The sequence below is a fragment of the Drosophila elegans genome, unplaced genomic scaffold (genome assembly GCF_018152505.1).
Source record: "Drosophila elegans isolate 14027-0461.03 unplaced genomic scaffold, ASM1815250v1 contig_208, whole genome shotgun sequence".
NCBI classification, from domain to species: domain Eukaryota; kingdom Metazoa; phylum Arthropoda; class Insecta; order Diptera; family Drosophilidae; genus Drosophila; species Drosophila elegans.
In genome coordinates, this window is record NW_024545578.1 from 22,915,138 (window position 1) to 22,936,120 (window position 20,983).

A 20,983-nucleotide genomic window follows, 5' to 3' on the forward strand; every position below is an offset into this window, starting at 1 on the left:
AACACCCCCACAAAAGGAGATAAAAAGAGTACGTTATGTCTACATAACTTTTCAAAATTAACGCTCATAAATTTGAATTAATTCCAATACGCACAGCGAAAGAGATGTAAAGCAAGCAGTGCTTGCTTTCTTGCGCTCTCTCCGTCGATCTCTGGCGCTCTCTCCGTCGATCTCTGGCGCTCTCTCCGCCGTTCTCTGGCGTTCTCTCCGCCAATCTACATTATAAGGGTCTTCCTGCTTTGGGTGGCGTTTAGTCTTTACCGTTACTTCAATGCGTGCGTACGTCTGTGTCAAGTAATTCATTCATCTAAATTAAAATACAAACAGACTTTCTGTGAGAGTGGAAGAGATTTCGCGCTATAGATGCTACAAATCTTCGCGATCTTCAAGTGGTTCCTGGGAATAGCAAAATAGGCAAATCATTGCCAAGTAGCAGAAAATAATTCTGTATACAAACAAATATATTAAATGGTTTATTGTATCCATTAGTTGGAAATTTTGTGCGAATGCTTTGATTCAAATCTAACGGTTTTTGTGAGCTCAAACATTGTTCAAAATAATAGAAAATTACGGATCTTAAAAAGGAACTTCAAAAGTAAGCAAACCGAAATGGTTATATTTCTATATAATTATAGATAATTATTGTGTCCATTAATTAAAAAAAATTGTGCGAATGCTTGGATTCAAATCTAACGGATTTTGTGTGCTAAAACATTGATGAAAATAAAGGGAGACTACGGATCTAAAAAAAGGAACTTCAAAAGTAAGCAAAAGGAAATGACTAAACAAACTAAACTTCTTAAGAGTTCATCACTCAAAAAACTTCGAAAAAACACAGACTAAATAAACAAACAGTCTGCACTTTGTCAAAGATTTGTCTTTCCTCCCAATTGACTTGAAAAGTCGTTGCTCTTTCTCCCACCAAAAAAAAAAAGAAATTAAAACCGAAGAATTCCCATTTCCAGCCGCAATCGGTCCATGAGGAGTTTATTTTTGTTCCAGGCGCAAATTTTCGGTTTCTCTTGGAATCTTTATTTGGGATATATTTAGTCAACTTCCCGGGGCCCGGGACAAGTACTAAGAAGCGCTTGCTGAGGAGTGGTAATATCGATTTTCACTTTGGGTTATATGCCCAAACTCAGTTTTGTATAATTTTTAATCGCAAGGGCACAGCTTAAGGGGATTTGAGCTGTGATAACAAATGGTTGGTGGGTTGGTTCATTATTTTTAATGAGCATCGGCAAAATATTTGCTTGAAATATTTGTTAATTTATGGTTTGTGACAACAAAAAATTATAAATTCACATACAAAGGTTATCAATAAAATACTACAGACTTAAAATGACTGGTGTTATTACTCAAAAAGTCAGGACATTTTCTAATTTTTCTGACGAAACCATTCTACTTCAATCCAACCTATTTCATAAAAGTAAATTGCTATTGAAATTGTTTGGAGAGAGTATTTGAGTCTTTGCTCACCGCTGGAACATTTTTTTTTATTCGGAAAAAAATTATAAAAAAAAAAGTTGCAGGATATTCAAATGAGCCAAGAGCTTCATGTAAAATCAGCCAACTGTCTTGGCTAAGTGAATTTTAATTGAAAATGTCGCAGAACCAGAACCGCCCCCAAAATTAAGCAATTAGGCTAATCAATAAGGCCAGCCCTATAAAAAGTAAATCGGCAAAGGAATTTCATTAATCAGAGTTTAGACTTGTGAAATGGATTACGACCGAATTGAACCAGTGCGACGCTTGACGGGAATTCTGTCGTGGTGGAGCCTTTGGCCAAAAGCAGGATCGGTTGCCAGACCGAATTGGAATAGCTGGCAGGGATACCTTCTGCATGTTCCCTTTACCCTGCTTTTCGTGGTCCTCTTGTGGGTGGAGGCCTTGATGAGCAGGGATATAGAACACACCGCCGATGTCCTGCTAATCTGCTTGACCACAACTGCCTTGGGGGCCAAGACAGTCAACAACTGGAAGTATGCCCATGTGGCTCAAGCCATATTGACCGAATGGAGTACTTCAGATCTATTTGAGCTCCGGTGCAAACAGGAAGTGGATGTGTGGAAATTCGAGCATCGACGCTTCAGTCGCGTCTTCATTTGCTATGCCATGTGCAGCGTAGGTGTAATCCCGTTTGTTGTGATCAAATGCTTGTTCGACATTCCCAATCAATTGCCCTTCTGGATGTGGATGCCATTCGATTTTCAGCAACCGGGTCTCTTTTGGTTGCCATTTATCTATCAGGCTATAACCATTCCGGTGATCTGTATTTGCAACATTACCATGGATGCTGTAAATTGGTATATGATGCTGCATCTATCGCTCTGTCTGCGAATGTTGGGTAAACGATTGAGTAGCCTTCGGCATGATGATGAGAAGCTTAGGGAGAAGTTTGTAGAATTGGTGCATATCCACAAGAGACTCAAGCAACAGGCTTTGGACATTGAGACCTTCATTTCGAAGAGCACTTTCACCCAAATTCTGGTCAGTTCCTTGACCATATGCTTTACCATTTACAGCGTGCAGATGGTGAGTGATGTGAAATTGTGGCTGCAAGTAATAGATATAACTCTGTTAATCCCTATAGAGTCCCATCATGCAGGATCTGGGAAAGTTTGCTGGAATGATTCAGTATTTGTTGTCAATGATCATGCAAATCATGCTGCCCAGCATCTATGGCAATGGTGTTATTGATTCGGCGAGTGTTTTGACCCAATCTATGTATAATTCCGATTGGCCGGATATGAATGCTGAAATGCGTCGCCTCGTCTTGATGTTTATGGTCTACTTAAATCGTCCCATGTCCTTAAAAGCCGGTGGCTTTTTTCGTGTCGGTTTAATGCTGTTCACCAAGGTTGTTTCAATTCGAACTGGCTTTTGGAGATTCCTTTTATAAGACACTTTTATTTCAGACCATTAATCAATCCTACAGCCTACTGGCCTTGCTGCTCAACATGAACGAGTAGAAACGGAGTTGTACTCTACAAAAACCCAACGCTTTCTATTTTGGATTAGCCGAAAGATTTCGCAGCTCGTTTGGAGATTTATTGCCGCGTCTTGTTATGCAAAGATCTATAAATATATTGTAGCATTGCACGCGAAATACACGTCTATATGTTGAGTGCACATGAAATGTAGAATTGCAAGTGACGGAAATAAAATTCAAATTTTACTTACACACAGATTTGAAGGAAAATCTTTAGCCATGGCAAAACGTGTTGTTTCAGAATAAACAAGGCACTGTTAAGTTACATCTTTTTAAATCGCAATGTACTAAATTGTATTTGTTAAATTAATACATAGAAAATCGCAAAGTTTGATTTAGATTTTTAGAAATATAAACAAATTATTTCGCCCCCAAATCTTTCAGTAAAGTACTAGCCAAAAATGCTTTTATATTATTTTTCCAATTTAATTCACACCATATAAATGTGTACCCCACGGTTTGCCTACGTAAAAGCCTTAAGTAAATATTGGAAAATATTGAAAACAAAGAAAACTCACAATCTGCCGGGATCACGACCCCTTAGTGAGCAATTCAGAGAATCAGCGAGAGAGCTAAATATCACAGAGATAAGAGAACTTTGTGATGATAAGGTTATGGAATTGCTTTTAAATCGTTATGTTTAAGCTATATTTAATTGTATTAAATACAGCTTTACGTTTAATTCATGAGCGAGGGTGTGTAGTTCCATCCAAAAATAAACCCCAACTCCACCCACTCCCTTTTTCTCTTATTTTTCTCCGTTTGGGTGGGGACGATTTTTATTAAGATTTATGTATCTGGTTCTGTTTCCGTCTTTGCCACCCTCAACGCACCCGACACACTCGGATGTATCTCCGACTTTGGATGAACCAAAGTGAAGATCAAAAATACAAAAAAAAAGCACACAGATCATTTCCCATCTATAACATGTAAATATTTTGAGTTGAAACCATAAATATTTATGCTTTGGTGAAAGGCGGGAAAAGTTTTGTCTGAAAGCTTGATCTGTCTCCGAGAATTTCCATTCAATATGCAGCTGAATGTTGCAACAGCTTTTCACACATTGTCCATAAACAAAACTTTAAAAACCATGTAAACAATTGCCATTTTCAGAACTTATTGTCGGAAAATACCGTGGACGACCAGCATTGGCCCAAGGAGCTGATCTTGCTGCGCGAGAAGTTTACGGCCAAGAGTCAACTGGAGATCACTCAGCTGAATATTAAACATGCCGACGAGGTGAGTACAAATATGGAAACTATTGGAAAGAAATTTACACTTTTTACCTTTTACAAAATTTGGTTCTATAAAGTAACTAAGAAAACACGTTTTAATGGGGAGTATATCCGGAATTTTGTATACTACTTTTTAAAAAGTATGCTGGTTCCATTTTTTGTTAATTTAAAAAATCTATAGTAAATGATCTGGTTCCATTTTTCGTTTATTTAAAAATTTAATAGTGCATGAAAACATGAATTTTAAAACCGGTTTTGTTAGATTAGCTTTGATAAATTTGATAACTTTCCATTACATTTTTTAGATATTGGACTTTTTAAATCTCTCGCAGAGTTTATCCGGCTTTTTCTGTATTTCTCATTAAAATCGTAAAAACTTTTCGCAAATTTAAAATTATAAAAGCTACTAGTAATATAAAATTAAAAAAATAATTTTGTTAAGATCATTTATTTAATAAATGTGTTTTTCTATTCAACTTGATAATTTTTTTCTTTAAATTTGTATATCTCACGCAGAGTATATCAGGATTTTTTTTTTATTTATTGTTTTTATTAAAAGCGTATAAAAAGTGGACTGATTATTCAACAATCTAAAAATTTCAAAGAAAGCTTTTTGTTTTAAGATAATTTCTTTGATAAATCTAGTTTTTCCATTTTATTTGATTACTTGTAATTAAAATTGTAATAACTCTAGCTCTTTCTTAAATCTCCCGCAGATGTCGCGCATAAAATTGGAATATGAGAAGCAGCTGAATCGAAAGAACAAGCGCCACCTAACCTTCGATGCGGCCCGTGATCTGGAGCAGGTGATCTGCGAACGGGATGGATTGCGGGAGCTGTCCAAGAGTTTCCGGAGCGTTCTGTGTCGTCTGGCCAAGTGTGTGGCCAACTGTGAGGAGGACTTGAATGCCACGCTGTCCGAGGAAGTGCAACGCCTTCTATTCCACAGTCGCAGTCAGGATGCGGGCGATGACCTGGAGGTCACTCTCAGCAGCTCCCTAAACAACACAAAGCAAATGCTTCGAGTGCCCGATGTGCACAGTCTGCTGGAAGTTGTCGAGGATCCCAGTTTGGTGCAGTTCATCGACAGCAAGAGCAACGAAGAGCCAAGCGAGGATTTCGATTTGAATGATTGCCTGGAGCGGCTTAAGTCGGAAGCTTCTTATCTATTGCATTTGTCAGAGGATTTGCACAAGCAACGGCCACTGGATGAGTCCTCCGAGCATTTGGATGAGCCGGAGAAACAGGAGCACGAGCTTTGCTGCGAGGCAGAGGATGGTCTGAAGACCACAGCGGCGACCCAGCAACAAGTTCAGCTGTCCAAATTCCTGCGCACAAACTCACTGAATGACCAGCAAATGGGCGTGGCCAATCAGCGGAAGAACAGCAATCCGGAGGCGGCGAAAACACACACCTCGTTGCCTCCCGATCTTCAGCAGCATGTGGGCAATGCCTCGGAGCTGTCCTTCCAACTGGTTCAGCTGAAGAATCGTCTGATTAAATCGGAGGCAGATCGCCAGAACTTGCAACAGCAGCTGAGCCACACCATCGATCGCAATGCCGAGCTGGGTCAGCAGTTGCAGGCTCTGCGGGATCAGTTCTCGCAGTTGAATTCACTGAACCACACCGACTACAATGAGGGCTATGGCCTGGGGCCAATGAAGAGCCTGCAGGATCAGGGATTGGATCAATCGTCGGCCAGTTTTGTGGCCCTCCAGGAGCGGGCTCGCCATCTGCTCTCATCCTCTCCTGTCAAGGAGCAACCATCAAGGGATATGGCCAACTCCACCGTCACCTTGCTGCAAATGATCGAAGACTTTTGCCGCGAGGGCGACAAAGTGGTGGAGTGCGGCAAGAAGGATCGCGAGGATCTGCAATCTCAGGTGAGTTTGGGATCGATCTCAGGATCAGGATCTCAGTTGCCCCCTTTTGAGTTTATCCACACCTCTCTCTTTCGAGTGCTAAACGCATGATCCCAATTAAATCGAATAGACTGTAAGGCAGGTTTTTAAAGTTCAATTCAATTATCACCCTTCGATACCCTCTCCTTTCGACCAATAACCACACATAAAAACACAGATCGATACCGCTGACAAGCAGCTGAAGGACACACGGCGATTCCTGGAGGATCAGGCCGCCGAGCGCGAACAAGAGCGCGATGAGTTCCAGCGCGAAATAGAGCAGCTGAAGTCTCAGTTGCGCGACAAGGAGAAGGAGCACAGCTCCTATGCCAATGCCTCCGAGGAGGTGAGTCCTGTCCACGGATCCTGGTCTTGATTTTGGGCTTGGTTTGACTTTCGTTTTGCGTTTTTGCCTGGGTTCACAAAGTCTTTTCCTCTGTCTTTTCATATTTCTTTACTTGTATACTTTCCATCTTTTGAATATTCCTATTCCATAGCTTTAGTTTTGGTTATAAGTTTGGTTATAGGCATATTACTATTTTAAGTTACCCCAGCATGTGGCCTTCCTTTTTTATTAACTGACACAATTGCGCACATTTTCGAAATATTAACACCGATCAGCTTGAAAATATATGAATTCTGAAAGTCATTTCCACGAAGAGTTTACCAAATCGGCACCTGTTGGGCATAATTCAATTGGAAATCCCCCTTGGGGGCTATACTCAACGGAGTCAAGGGCAGCATCGATACATGTGTGTATATGCCAGGGCTTTTGTAAGCATGTGCCGACATATTTATAGACCCGAAGATATAGCCACTTAAGAGTGTGCGAGTCGGAGCCTTTCAATCAGTTTCCGTTTATCCAAGCTACCTCAAGTTGAAAATCTCTGGCGGGTTGGGAATAATTTCAATGTCGCCCTGATATATGCACTTTGTTTCGAAATGATCTATGCGTTGTTGTAAAAATCATTGATAAAGATTGATGTCTTTGTTCTGGTTTGGATTATTTCCAAATGTTTAGTATGATTTAATGGCATGAAAATTAATAGTCTACAATTATGTAAAAGTACTGAAAGTGGCATTACATTTTTTTTTGGGCTTGTCACATTTTTTAAGAGGTATTTCCACATTTGTTATTATCAATATATTTTATTATTTTCTGCTGCAATCCCGCGTTTATTAAACTTCACAAAGTCTAATATTTTATTTATTTTTCTTAAGGTCTCCCAATCACCTTACATGTTATTTGTGTTAATCAAACTAATTAATGTACTTGTAACTCTTTGCATGCACTCAATAAACAAAACTGCAACTTAAACTAAAATTTAATGCACCTGTATCCCATTTCCCACTGCGTGCAACCTTTAAAAATAATAGTTGAAGGTATCGCAAAGAAAGCATGTAAGTTTGTCACTAATCTGGAAGTCCGCACCCGCACACTTTTCATCACATTCCTCCATAATTCAACCTGTTTTGAAATACATTATTAATATATTACTTTTACACAGTATGCCCAATTGGAGGCGCAGTTTCGAGAGGTTAATTACCAGCTCAACGAGGCAAATGCCAAACGGGATAAATTCGAGGTGGAACTGAAGGCTTCCATCGACAAGATCTTTGTGCTGCGGGAGATCATCTCGGAACTGGAAACTCAAGTCCAAACCAAGGCACTCAACGAACAAGTTCTGGGCGAGAAGGCCAAACAACTGGAGGAATATGTGAGTTTGCAGATGAGGGATAACGATGCACTGCAGCAAGAGGTGCACAGTTTGAAGACGGACATCGGAGAGAGCTATCAATCCCGAATAAGATCGCTGGAGGAGAAGCTGCAGCAGGGCAGACCCACTGCCGAACAAGGCTCGGTGTTGAGTCAAGTGGCGGAAAAGCTGAGAGACATTGAAACCACACTGGATCAGAAGACCAAGGTCCTGGAATCCCTGCACAACTCGAACAACGCCTCCAATTCGGCCAGCCTAAGCGTCACCGAAGACGTCTCCATCCATGGCAGCAAGGATCCCACGGCAGTGGGTTCACCCTCGCATCCCTCGCTCACCGTGGAGGGTGTGCAGCGGGTCACCGAGAAGCTGGACCGGCACACCCGCGTCGAGGAGGCGGCCATCAAGCGGATTCGCGACCTGGAGATGCAGGTCCATCAAATGCGCGCCGCTTGCATGGTGAGTAAATACAAAATAAAACTAAAAAAACCTATTAATTTTTTTAATTTAATTCATTTTTTTTTTAAGTTTTTAAAAACATAGTTTGACTTAGCCTTTTAGATATCAGCACCTCTTTTTTACTCACAATTAAAAAAAGATTTATGGGTATCATAAAAGAAACTACTGCGGTTATACTGTTACAGATTTTTAAGCATTTTAGGTTTTCAAGGTTGCTAATTAAAACAAAATCCAGTGTGCCACAAACAATTTTTTTTGCCTTATTTTAAATAAAAGTACATCAAATGTAGTTTTTTGTTCGAAAAAGATTCCGACCATATAAAGTATATATATGCTTGATCAGGATCAATAGCCGAGTCGATCTAGCCATGTCCGTCCGAGTGTCCGTCGTATGAACGTCGACGCTCTTAACTTCTGGTGTTGGCTTAACTTCGATTGTTTTGTAGGGAATACTTGAAGTTTGTTGACTGAGTACCGGGAAACCAGACTAAAGCGTTTTCTCTTGTTTTTATTCTGGGATCGAATAATTAAACCAATGAAAAAATTAAAACACTTACCTTCAAATTAAATTTGGGTAAAATCTTGTATCATATTAAATGTTATTCTATATTCCTTTAATTTTTTTCTATAATTGCCTTATTTAATTTAAATAACAATTCAAGGGGCTTTTCCATTTGTATAAAAAGTGTTGTATGAAAAACAATTTTATATATTATCCGCCCTTTTACTTGAAAATGTGTTTCACCGTTTCTGGGCACGTTTTTGTTGGCACAGCACCAAATTCGTTTGGCTGGGAATCCACAAAAGTTATGATTCGATTGATCTTTTCGAAGTTCAGACTTTTATTTTTTTTTCCAAAATGTTCCTAGCGCCTATGATCTTGGTGTCCGTCACTGTAGAATTCCACAAATTATTATGTTTGGCAAGGTCATCAAACAATTTCACCGAATCTTAGCTATAAATATATAAGAATGAAATTAATATTGAATATAGTTTGTCTACATAAGTTTTAAAATGAAGCTTGCTTTCTAATTTTTTTCTTCTGCTTAGTTTTTTCGAAAAAAATAACTGTATTAATTTATGTTTTTCTATAAATAAGTTATTAATAATGTATATAAACTTATCTTTTGTTATATGGAAAATAGTTGCAATACGTAATTTAATTATTATCTTGACTTAAAAATTAAAAGCATCAAATTGAACCGAAATGGTTTGTGTGCCCGCTAAATAACGATAATTCCTTTTCACAAACCTCTACATATTCGAACTCGAAACGGGTATGTTTGTGTCTTTGCTAAATTGTTCAATCAAATTCAAAGGTTGGTTGATGATGATGATGCTGCGCTCTGCTTTCTCTCTTTATTTTCCATTCTAACGCAACTGAGCATCCAACAGAATAATTTTGTGATAAACCATCTTGGTTTTCTCGATCGAGCATCTCTTAGTTGCCTTCAGAATGGCACTGTGAACGGTTGAATCGGGAGAAATGTTCGCCATTATACACATCATTTTGGATCGCTAACTAAACGTTTTCGAATATACCCCAGATATATTTGACATATAATTTTGTGAAAAATAATCTCATAATTCGGTTGCAAGTTGCGGAAGTTGCCGAAATGTTTCACGGTCCAAAAATTCCGCTGCGAGTGAGTTTTCAAATTGAGCTTTTAATATCCGATCAAGGTTTTTCTCTGCGACACTTGTTGTGCGGCAGAGAATGTTTATTTATTTTGATGAATTCCGCTGAAGGCAATCATAATATAAATAAATATAAAATTTAATTTAATGTGCCGCCAACTGCCATATTGTGCTGTTTATGCATTCGCTGTGGACATTGCGCTGTTTCTCTGGTTGAGATATGTGATTTATGGCAGAAAGTCTTTGGGAATTTGGCACACGCTGTCATATAAATAAATCGCTCCCTGTTCCCTTTTCATATGCCCGGTTTGTTCCACTTCAAAAATAGATGCATATGGATGCCCCGCCTATCCTTCATGCCCCTAATTTCGTTCCACTTGAAAATTGAATGAAAAAAACAAATCACTTGGCGCCTTAGCACCTGCCACATTTCCATCACTAACTGATTGAAGCACCTTTTGTCACTCGGGACACGAATCCAAAAAAAGAGAGTAACCCAGCTTGTTTACAAAATGCATTCTCGCACTGAAGCCCAATTGAAACACTAATATGCGGTAATGCCTCTATAAATTTCTTTATGCTATGGCACGCATCCCGCTGAGTTGTTTGGAGAAAGGGGAGACTGAATGCTTGAAAAAGGGGCAGCAGTTTGTTGGCGAAGCTGCATTCATACCCGCATGAATATAAATGGATCAAAACCGAGTAAACAACAGCAAAGAGATGCAAAGATACAGAGAACAGTGGGGGAATTTGTGAACAGCCAGATGCAATTTAAAATGGGTTTTTAATGCCATGGGTTGTGTTTAAAATAGTATTTAAATTCCATTTTCAAATTAAAATTATATTGATAGTTTAAAAAACGATTTCTTGAACTTGAATGGTGTATTATATCAAAGTGGTTTAAATACAAACTGAGTGTTTTATTGTGATTCATTATAGCAGAAGTTTTTCCCACCCACAACCACTGTGCAGAGATACGATACAAATATCCACTGTAATTGAAGTTGGAAAGGGTTAAATGCAGATGAAGTCAACGGTCAAACGGTCGGCCATTGACTCACCCACTCAAACCGGAGAAAATAAACTGACAACCAGAAATAACCACTTGATCAAGTTGAATCCTACAACCATTTTGGTTATTTTAGATTGAGGTCTTAAGCGATACAACTTTAAACAATAATAAAAAAACATATTTCGAAAAAAATTAAAACACCTAAAAAGAAAGAAAGTCCCATTGAAGCAATGTTTTACAGTTCACTTTTATTAAAAACAAAAACCTCGAACGGCTGGAAATCAAAAATGATTTTTTTATTAAATAGAAAATTTGTGAAAAGATGCATGATGCAGCTATTACAAAAATAAAATAAATAATAATACGGATATGGCTAGATCGACTCTTTTAGTGATGCAGATTAGGTTATAATAATTAGATTATAATAAACATATATAAAATTAAAGGAAAAATCAATTCTTTAAATAATATAACTATTTAAATAGCTTAAAAAAATTACGTAAATATTTAAATACATTTTTAATTAAATATTTCAAACTATTTTATTGTGCAGGAGTTGCAACATGAGCGGGATTCGCTGCAGGGTCGAATGGATGAGCAGACCCAGCGGATATCCACACTTCAAAACCGACTGGAGGAGCAGCGCCAGCGGGCGGAGCAACTGCATCGAGCTGGCACCTCGGACTTGAATACCCGGGTGCATGAACTGCAGGGTGAAGTGCAGAATCTCGGCGAGCAATTGGCTGCGCGGGATAAACAGATGGCCACCATGCGACTGCAACTGCAGCGCAGCCAGGAGGAGATCATGCGACTGGAGGCGGAGGTCACAGTGCGCACCCAACCAGATCGCAGTCTGGTGTACAAACTGGAGGCTGAAGTGCAGCAGAAGGCAGCAGAGATTGGCAAGCTCAAGGAGAAGATACGCACGGAGATGATTAATCGACTGGCACTGCCGGATCTGATGGAGACAATGCTGGCGGACAAGAACGATGAGATCGATCACCTGCGCGACCAACTGGAGGCCAAGGAGAAGGAACTGCAGGTGGCTCAGCAGGACGGCAGCCAGATTTCATCGCCGGCAGCTGGTGCAGTCGGTGGAAAGCAGGAAGCGAGTGGCGGCAAGCTGAGTGGCCGCACTCTCAGCGACATCGGATCGATTACCGAGTTCCCCGAGCCGGATGTGGAGCGACGAGCGGCCATGCGGAGTCTCAACGCTCCCCTCCAGATGAGCGACGGTGCGGGCGTCTTCCTGCACCAGACAATGGTAAGTACTTACAAGGGTTTGAGTCCTTATAAGTGTGATTAAGTATTTAAGAAACCCTTCTTATAATCCTTTCGTTATAGGAAACCTCCAAAGAGGCGGTGGCCAATTTAACCCTCAAGCGTACCGATGACCTAAGCGGTTTTATAGCCCCCTATCCGGTTAATACTTTCGAGCATCCGCACTATTTCCAGGCCCTGGGTGTGACTGCCCAGAGCAGCGATGGCCTGACACCTGGCCTGGTGCCGCGGCAGATCAACTTCTCCAATCTCACAGAGGACTCCAAACTGAAAACACCCAGTCTGTTGATGCGCACACCAGAAATGCCCAGGCCTTTGTCGCCAACGGAAGTCCAGCAATTGCGACAAAAGCTAACCAACTTGCAGATGGAAAAGCAGCGGGAGCAAAGTGAATTGGATAACAAGGTGCAGGAACTGCAGAAGCAACTGGAGCAGGAGAAGGAGAAGCTAAGTCGCCAAAAGCAAACTTTGCAAAGTCACGAGGAGAGTGAGATAAAATACAGACTACGCATTGAGTCCCTAGAGTCGAAGATCCTGGAGACGGCCGCCCAGGAGGCCGCCGATCGGGAAAATCTCCGCAGGGAACTCAATTGCGTTAGTGCTGCCCATGAGCAGTGCGAAGATGCAGCAGCTGCTCGCAAACGAGAGCTGGAAATCCTCAATAGCGAAGTCAAGATCAAGGCTGATCAGTTGCAAGCTGCCTTGCGGCGATGCGGCGACCTGGAACTGCAGGTCCTCACGCTGGAACGAGAATTGGAGCGTCTGAAGAACAGTGAGAACAGCTCGAAGCAGTACTCGGTGGACGAGATTGCCCAGCAGGTGGAGAAGGAACTAAACTACTCCGCCCAGCTGGACTCCAATATACTCAAAGCCATCGAAAGCGAGGAGGAGAACAATCTGGACAAGAAGCGGCAGAAGGGAGTGCAAACGGAGGAGGAGGAGGTCATGCCGGGCACTGGCAATGGAACGGATGATGAGAATTTCCTTGGCGAACGTGAGCTCCTCAATCAACTGGAAGCCCTTCGAGCTCAGCTCGCCGTGGAGCGCGAACAATGCGAGGCAATGAGCAAGGAGCTGCTGGGTGAGAAACAACACTCGCAGGACATTCAAGAGCAGGACGTGGTCATCATCGAGGCCATGCGTAAACGCCTGGAAACCGCTCTGGACGCGGAGGACGAACTACACAAGCAGTTGGATCAGGAACGGGAACGTTGCGAGCGTCTTCAGACGCAGTTGACTTCGCTGCAGCGAGCGGAAAGTCGCCGGAACAGTTCGCTGCTCCTCAAATCGCCGGGCGACTCACCCAGGAAATCCCCGCGAGCCGATTTCGAATCCGAGCTCGGAGATCGTCTGCGCAGTGAGATCAAACTACTGGCCGCCCAGAATGAGAGGGAACGGGAGCGATCGGCGGATGCCCAGCGAAGCAGCGAACGAGAACGTCAGCGGTACGAAAAGGAGCTCCAAGAGCGAGTTGCCTACTGTGAGCGTCTCAAGCAGGAGATGGAGAAGCTGTCCCGGGACAAGGACTCTGCCGAGTCAGAGTTGGAGCACTTCAACGAGCGCTTGACCCTGCAGGCCAGCGAGATCCAGAGCCTGGAGGCGAGGCTGGTCACGCTCCAGGAGGCGGAAACGCGAAGAGCCAACACTCGCACGCGCCAGCACCAGGAGAATGTGAGACTGCAGGCCGAGATCCATGAGCTCAAGTCCAAGCTTCTGGCAGCCGAGGCAGCACGAGATTGCCAGGAGCAAAAGATTAACCAGCTGCGCTTCGATGTCAGTCGATCCGGTCAAAGGGAAGCCAAACTGGCCGAGGCCCTGGCTCAGGCCAACGACCGACTGGCCCACAGCACCGATGACAATGTGCCGGCCCAGTTCCTGCAGAAGATGAAGGAGATCAACACACTGCTGGCGGAGAACACGCAGGAGAATCGGCAGATGGCCGAAACAGTGCAGTTTCTGGTGGGCGAACGCATTGCCCTGCAGAAGAAGTGCGAGGAGCTGGGTGGCTCCAGTAACACCAATGTCACGGAGTTGGAGGAGCGCTGCCGCCAGTTGATCGGTCGCTATTTGCGCGTGGAGTCGCATCGCAAGGCGCTGGTCTACCAGAAGAGGTATCTAAAGCTCACCTTGGAAGGCTACCAGGCCAGTGAGCAGCTGGCTCTGCAGAATCTGCGAGGTGGCACTGCCCAGCCCACCCAGCGGAATATCAAAAAGAAGTTCAAGTAAGTTTGTATTTCGCTTCGTAATTAAAATAATATCACGGTATCCAACCGGTTTCGTAGCCGTTATCCTTAACCGGTAAAAACGAATCAAATCCGTAACTGAAACCGAAACCGGAACCGATATATTAAGTTTTTGCCTAACAGGAACCGTTACCGATACCGATTACATTAGTTCCGGTTCTGAAAAAATCTGTTCTTTAAATAATCTACATAAGTCGTAAAACGTATTAACCATTTAATATGTTAGATCCCTCAAATGCTTTTCTTTTAGAGAATTTTTTCACAATACATCATACATCATTGAAAAAAAAAAGAAGACAAACAAAAAAAATTTCGATGAGTAAATAATATTCATTTGTTAAAACGAAATTTCTGAGCAGTCATATTTATATAAGTACAAGTAAAAAAACTATAAACTTTTCACATTATACATGCAAAAATCTTATTCGCTCTTATCATTAATTTTTTCCAAAATATTAGAAATTAATAATGTTAGATATATTATTTAAAATTTAAACCGGTACCAAAGCGGTATTGTACCGGTTTAAATTTGGTTGTTTTGGTTGCGTTACCGTACCGTCGAAATAAAAAATGATTACCAAAACCGAAACCGTAAACGAAACAGTTATACTGGTTGCTACCGTAACAGCCTCTGATTAATATTAATCTAAATTTACAAAATTCTTACTTTTTGCAGGACTGTGGCCCTGGCCATCATTGCCATCCAGCGCATCAAATACATTGGACGCATCTGGCACACGGGCAAGCGGATTGTGAGCAAGTCGGTCTTCACAATCACCCAGCAGAGGTGAGCTTGATCTGGGTTCGCCTGTTATTTGCTGTACAAAAATGCCTTGTCATAACCCTCATTCTCTCGTCCCTCTAAGCTCTAAGATGCCCCTTGTGACTGTCAATATGAAAGTTAAGCTAAAACAGGGCGATTCAGCCAAGAAATAGCGGCCACAAGGTCTGGGTTTCTAAGTAACAACACTCCGTTTTGGTTCTCTTAATTTAAATTATAGAAAAATTAATATATAGTATTTTAACCAAGTTACTAGAATAGCTAGATTTAATTTAAATTTTTAATTCAGGCATGCAAGCCACTTTTGATCACAGGGAACTTGGTTTAATATAATTAATTTATTGAAGGCTTTTAAAGGAAAATAATGTTTACACTGCACCTAAATCTCTAAACATTTCCAAACCTTTTTGTAGATGTTAAATGTATTGTTATCCTTACCAATCCTTATAATGGTTTCAAATTATTCTGCGGTTTTACAAACACCAAATATATAATTATAATTATTCTTTTTCAAACTCTTTACAATACTGCTTTTAAATTCACATAAAATCTGGATAAATTTCACCCAATAACTTTGAAACAATTACAATATGTACAGAAACTAAACTGAGTTATCTTTTTAGAAGTCCTGGACTAAACCTGAATGTGGCGCCTCCCCAATCCCCACTGCCTGGACCCAACTCGAATCCACCCACCAGTAACAACAACCTCATGGGACGCCTTAGCTATGCGCCCCTCTCACCGCCGATGGTTAATTACAGCACCGTGCAGCCGATAATGCTGCCATCGGATTTTACCCTCCAAGCGCCAACATCTTCGTTGCAGAGCACCATCGCCAATAACAACAACAACAACAACAACAACAGTAACAACAACAGTGACAACAACCTGCCATCGCTGGCGAGATTGGACTGGCCAACAATGCAGAAACCGAAGAGAGCGCATGCGCGGCATCATTAAGCAAATTGCACAAATCAACTGAAGGCCCTAACTTTAAGTGAAGCCATAACGAAGACACTTTGTAGCATGCAAGCATCGTGGATGTAGGACAGACGATCCATTTTAGTGTTAATTACCTGTACCATTTCCCCCCCCCAAAACTAAGTCTTAAGCTGTTGTAACCTAATTTAAGCGTGCGCGCAAACACAACCAAACTTAGGCATGTAACAGTCATCTGTAAGTGTTATTTGTATTTACCGCCCAAGTGTAGTCATAAGCATAAACCAAATCCGTGTCCCAGTATTTTGATTGGTTCGATATTTAGTTTATTTTTATTTGTGTTTTGACTGCATAAGTTCCCTGATAAGTTGATTAAAACAAAATTGATTTCATATTGAAAACTTTTCTGTTTGTTACTATTTTACTGAACTAAATTGGAAGTTTTTCTGTACATATTTATGGAATGTGCCTTACGGGTGAGGATTCACTGGACAATTAAGAATTCAATTCATCAAGTCATTCAAATAAAAGTAAACATGTTAATGAAGAAACAAAATATTAATGTGGAAATTAAAATGAGAAAGTGAGTATTAAAGTTTCTTATGTGGGATTTATATTAAATTTAAGAAGGTAAAAATCGTTTGATTTAAATTTCAATGGCACTTTTCCTTAATTAAGCAGAATGAAGGACCAATGAAAATTCACATAATAAGGAAACCTTTATTTATAGAAACAATGCCCAAAATAGAATTCAAGTAATTAAGTCATAAAATAATCACAATAATGAAGTGAAAAGCCACTGCGTATACTTGATATGCCCAAATTATGAATAAGGTAAATAAGCACTTACAACAGCATAAGAACCCAAACGTATTTGTTTTTCAGCAATATGCCAAGGGGCAAAATGGATGCAGCTGTTTCAATTTCGCAATGCCGGCTTAGCTCAACAGGTTGCGGGGTTGAACGGTCAAATGTCAAGTGCTGCAAGGCCAACTAAGCCGGACATAAAGTAAAGTACCTTGCCTCAGGGCGGCTCTTCGTCAAATGAACGCAAAAGCTGCAATGTTTTTGCACGTCCAGCAGGGATTCCTACCAAAAACCACCCGCCCTTAACCCTCTTTAGGCCACGGCCAGTGTAAGCTGCAAAATGAAAAATACTCTTTAATTTTATTAAGAAAAACGTTGAGCAAGTTCGTTTTCATCTTGTGCAAGTGTCTTTTAATTTATGGTAATTGTAATTAGGTCTGGATTTAAATTTTAAAGAAAATGATTTTAAAGAAAGAAATTTAAAGAATATATAATTGAATAGTAGATAAAATTATAACAAATATTTTGTTTTAAGTCCACTTAAAAACTCTTGTCTTTCAGATATAAAATAAAAATAAATGTAAATATTTTCCACTCTTGTGTTTTAGAAAAGTTAAAAAATTACTATATATTTTGGATTAAACTACAAAAAAGGTAAAAGAAAAAATAAAATATATTTTCCTTTTCCAGTTCAAAAATACAACATTTTAATCCCAAAAAAAAAAACGGTAATAAAAAATGGTTTTCAATTATTGCAAAAACAAATTTGTTTTATTTTCTTTTTAACAGCTCAAAAAGCGTTAGGTATGCGATATGGCCAAGAGCTATAAGTTTTAAGCCAAATATAAATAGGTAAATTCATTTCAATGTACAAAGCTACATTAATGTTGTTACACATGTGGAAATGCCTTCGATTTAATTCGGTAGAATACTCTTCAAACCGCTGAACTAGCGAACGCATCCTTCGGCATACCCTTTATAATTGCTGGCCAGCTCGTTATCAGCACAACGCCCACTGATAAGAAGTCGCGGAGCTTTCTGTCGGCCGGAGCCGAAGTTGGCCGAGGACTTACGGCCGGAAAAGCAGAGCTTTCCCTGCAGCAACCGTAGAGTCGGCGGTGGACAGGCAGAAATCGCTAGCATATGGTAGCGTTGAATGGCGCATCGTCTAGCATTGGCTATCCTGTCGTTGTGGCAAGCGGTCCTTGTCCTTCCAACATCCTGTTGCCTGTTGCCTCTAACCTGTGTTGCGAGCGGTTTCGATTCGGGTTCGGATCCGGGTTTTATTTTGGTTTTCCCGTCGAACGGTGCGTGTGCCAGTAGAAAATTGAGACTCAGTCGTCCGTCACTTGAATGGATTGCTTTTTGCATAAATATCAAAAATATTCAGAAAGAAACTCAGTGAATTCGATTATTGCGGCTGCGGTGTTAAATTTTCGCTTAATTTGCATATGCCAAGAGTGTTTTTCAAAGTTTCTTTTGAATATAAATGAGCTGCGTCAAAGGAGATGATTAATTATCCCGATTTTGGGTAAAACAAACAACTAAAATCATTTCAAAACAATTAGTTTTTGCAAAAAAAAAAGGGCAGGATTTAAAAGAATCACGGATAAAAAGGTAAGAAACAATTCGTAAATTAAAATTATATATTGGGTCCAATCGTATGTTTGATATAACAAAATGTTAAAGTGCGAGTGCATAATTTTTTAAACAAGATGGTAATTAAATTTCAATCTTCAGACGTAAAATTATAAAGCGGGGGTTGTAATTGAAATTATTGCATAGTACAAGAAACTGGATTTAAAGAGTTGGGCAAAGCCTAACATTAAAATCTGTTGATGAATTACTTAGCTCAAATTAAAACGTTGAAAATTGGTTTTAGCACTTGAAAGCAACAAATTAACGGAGTACAATATAATGTTTAAAATTTTGCGCACTTGATTTTTAGACTTTCGCATATAGTGAATTGCAGATAATTACAATTTCAAAGTTTTAATTTAAAAGATTTGTTTTTACCAAATAAAAAGTTCAAAAACAAATTCGTCGATTCATATCTAAGCTTTAGCTCTCCAATTGAAAATGTTTCAAGTGGGAGATGTTTTCGTCACTTTAAGCCATCGACAAACTCGGAACAAATCAAAAGAAAGGTGCGGGAAGGCGATGAAGAAATCCAATTTGATAAGTAATCGCATCAGGCAAAAGCCTTGAATTTCGCACTTAAAGCGTCTTTGGGCCCCCTAATCCCAGCCATTTAAACACTAAAGCAGCCGAAGACAGAATTTTTTTATGGCTTGCAAAAGGCCCTCGTCTGCCTGTTGAATACCTACCATTCAAGTTGATATTTCTCTCTTTTTTTTTGGCATCGGTCTGGGACTTGGCTTATTAAATCTGTGATTGTTCGCAGTGGTGGGTCGCAAGCACCGCAAAGTTGGCCAGGTCAAAGGCCAAAGTAGTTTAAGAGCTCTTTGATTTGGGTCCTCCGCATTTTTATTTTTTTTGCATTTCCTGAGAGCGAAAGTTTGCCTTTCGCTTCGCTTCCCTATCGCACATGTGTATCTATTTGTTGATAAGATTGTGGTCCCTTATCTGCCAACAATATACGAGTATTCAATGTACAATTTCGAACCATATTCGTTACGCCTCTGCAGTTTTTTTTTTTTTTTTCGTTCATGGCCAGTTAGTAGGCGTTACATGGGATTGTAGACCTAATTGTTGGTCTGCTCCTTTTATTTTTCTGTCTATCTAATGACGTCAAACATTGGCATACCCTGTTTGGGTGTGTGTGTGTGTGTGTGTGTGTGAATGAGTTTTGTATATGACCAACAGGTAAGGGTTATCTGCAAACTGGTCAAAGTTGCGTTGTGTCAATTTTGGAATTTATAAGTTGTTCATTTCTGTCCAACTTAGGGGCCCAAAACTTGACCAAGGCAATAAACTTTTGCCGATGCCTGTTTCGGGTTGGGGTGGCATGCTTGGATGGCTTCACTGTCACCAGGCGGAGCAGCGATGAAAAGCGATGGCAAGGAGCTGTGAACAGAAGGAGCAGGAACAGGAGCAGGAGCAGAAGCAGGAGCGAAGACAGCCAGTCGATGGCGAGACAGCTTGTCACTGACATGTCCAGGGCTTAAATTTCAGCCTTCATGCTTCCCCGCCAGCGCACAAGTTCATTATTGTTATTTCCCACTCCCTTGGTGCTGGTGCACTCGCTTTAAGTTTTTTAATTATGCTGCCTGGTTAAATCCTCGGGTTAATCCGTTTTAAAGACGGGCATGCATGGCGTATGCGCGATGAGGAAAGTTGAGATTTATTTGCTGTCTGGTAAAGAGACGGCAATAGCATGTTTTAAATCGATATTGTTCTTATCAAAACTGCTTTGATTGCAAAAGACTAACAAAATCTCAGCTCCTTTGAAAGGTAAGCCCACGTTGCGTATGCTTAATAGTGTTTGAGTTATTTCGCGCCTGCCCATTAAAATATTTAAGGATCTTACATTGTATTTCAATGAATGAAGTGAAATAATTTAGTTTAAGAAAACATTTATTTTTATGTAATGATTAAGATTGATATCAAAATTAAAGATACATAACGGGGTATCCAACTGTTTTCCGGTAAACCCGAATTAAAACCGTAACCGAAACAAAATAATTTTTTTATTACTAACTGGAATCGTAACCGATACCGAAACATTTGTACCGGTTCTCCAAAAATGTATTTCTTAAAAATACATAACTCGTAAAACTTCTTAACAATTGAATATGACAGATCATGCAAGTGCTTTCCTTTTAATGTTTCTTTTTCACAACAAAAATCAATGCAAACAAAAGAAATATGAAGAAATATTAACGTTTATTTATGTTTACACGTTCGACTAAGTCAAAAATTTAAGTAAATTTACTTTGTGTGAAAAAGAAGTGTCGATGGGTAAATAATAATATTTTGTACAAGTAAATAAACTCGAAGCCTCTAGAAATTTTACACAT

At 40.2% G+C, this 20,983-nt stretch overlaps 3 protein-coding genes across 11 annotated transcripts in view; all 3 read left to right on the plus strand.

Moving 5' to 3' along the window:
* Positions 1-16,597, plus strand: part of LOC108136059 (pericentrin) — a 28,574-nt gene extending 11,977 nt beyond the window's left edge. For 3 of the 9 annotated variants that reach the window (XM_017256994.2, XM_017256999.2, XM_017256996.2), the window contains 8 exons: positions 4,106-4,231; positions 4,944-6,110; positions 6,307-6,474; positions 7,637-8,302; positions 11,506-12,216; positions 12,297-14,455; positions 15,153-15,263; positions 15,881-16,597. In XM_017256994.2, the coding sequence (XP_017112483.1) occupies positions 4,106-4,231; positions 4,944-6,110; positions 6,307-6,474; positions 7,637-8,302; positions 11,506-12,216; positions 12,297-14,455; positions 15,153-15,263; positions 15,881-16,217 (5,445 nt within the window). In that variant the 3' untranslated portion in view covers positions 16,218-16,597. Of the gene's footprint in view, positions 1-251; positions 596-625; positions 764-4,105; positions 4,232-4,943; positions 6,111-6,306; positions 6,475-7,505; positions 7,530-7,636; positions 8,303-11,505; positions 12,217-12,296; positions 14,456-15,152; positions 15,264-15,342; positions 15,423-15,880 lie in introns of those variants that run through there. The other 6 variants (XM_017256998.2, XM_017257001.2, XM_041708346.1 and 3 more) reach the window with 5 other exon arrangements.
* On the plus strand, positions 1,634-3,540 carry LOC108136063 (putative odorant receptor 71a). The gene is made up of 3 exons (XM_017257007.2): positions 1,634-2,535; positions 2,594-2,860; positions 2,919-3,540. Exons 1-3 carry the CDS (start codon positions 1,720-1,722, stop codon positions 2,970-2,972), a joined length of 1,137 nt encoding a protein of 378 aa, XP_017112496.1. The 5' UTR covers positions 1,634-1,719; the 3' UTR covers positions 2,973-3,540.
* Positions 16,598-18,157: 1,560 nt separating the features above from the next.
* The window catches only part of LOC108136071 (synaptotagmin-5), a 61,780-nt gene continuing 58,954 nt past the window's right edge, over positions 18,158-20,983 (plus strand). The window contains exon 1 of the mRNA XM_017257035.2: positions 18,158-18,620. The gene's annotated coding sequence lies outside the window, so the exon portion shown is untranslated. The remainder of the gene's footprint in view (positions 18,621-20,983) is intronic.

Excerpts from the sequence above, each read along its gene's own strand:
- LOC108136063 (XM_017257007.2), top strand. The coding sequence starts at position 1,720 with ATGGATTACGACCGAATTGAACCAGTGCGACGCTTGACGGGAATTCTG. Across the intron at positions 2,536-2,593 it reads CCATTTACAGCGTGCAGATG|AGTCCCATCATGCAGGATCT; the intron begins GTGAGTGATGTG and ends TAATCCCTATAG. Across the intron at positions 2,861-2,918 it reads GTTTAATGCTGTTCACCAAG|ACCATTAATCAATCCTACAG; the intron begins GTTGTTTCAATT and ends CTTTTATTTCAG.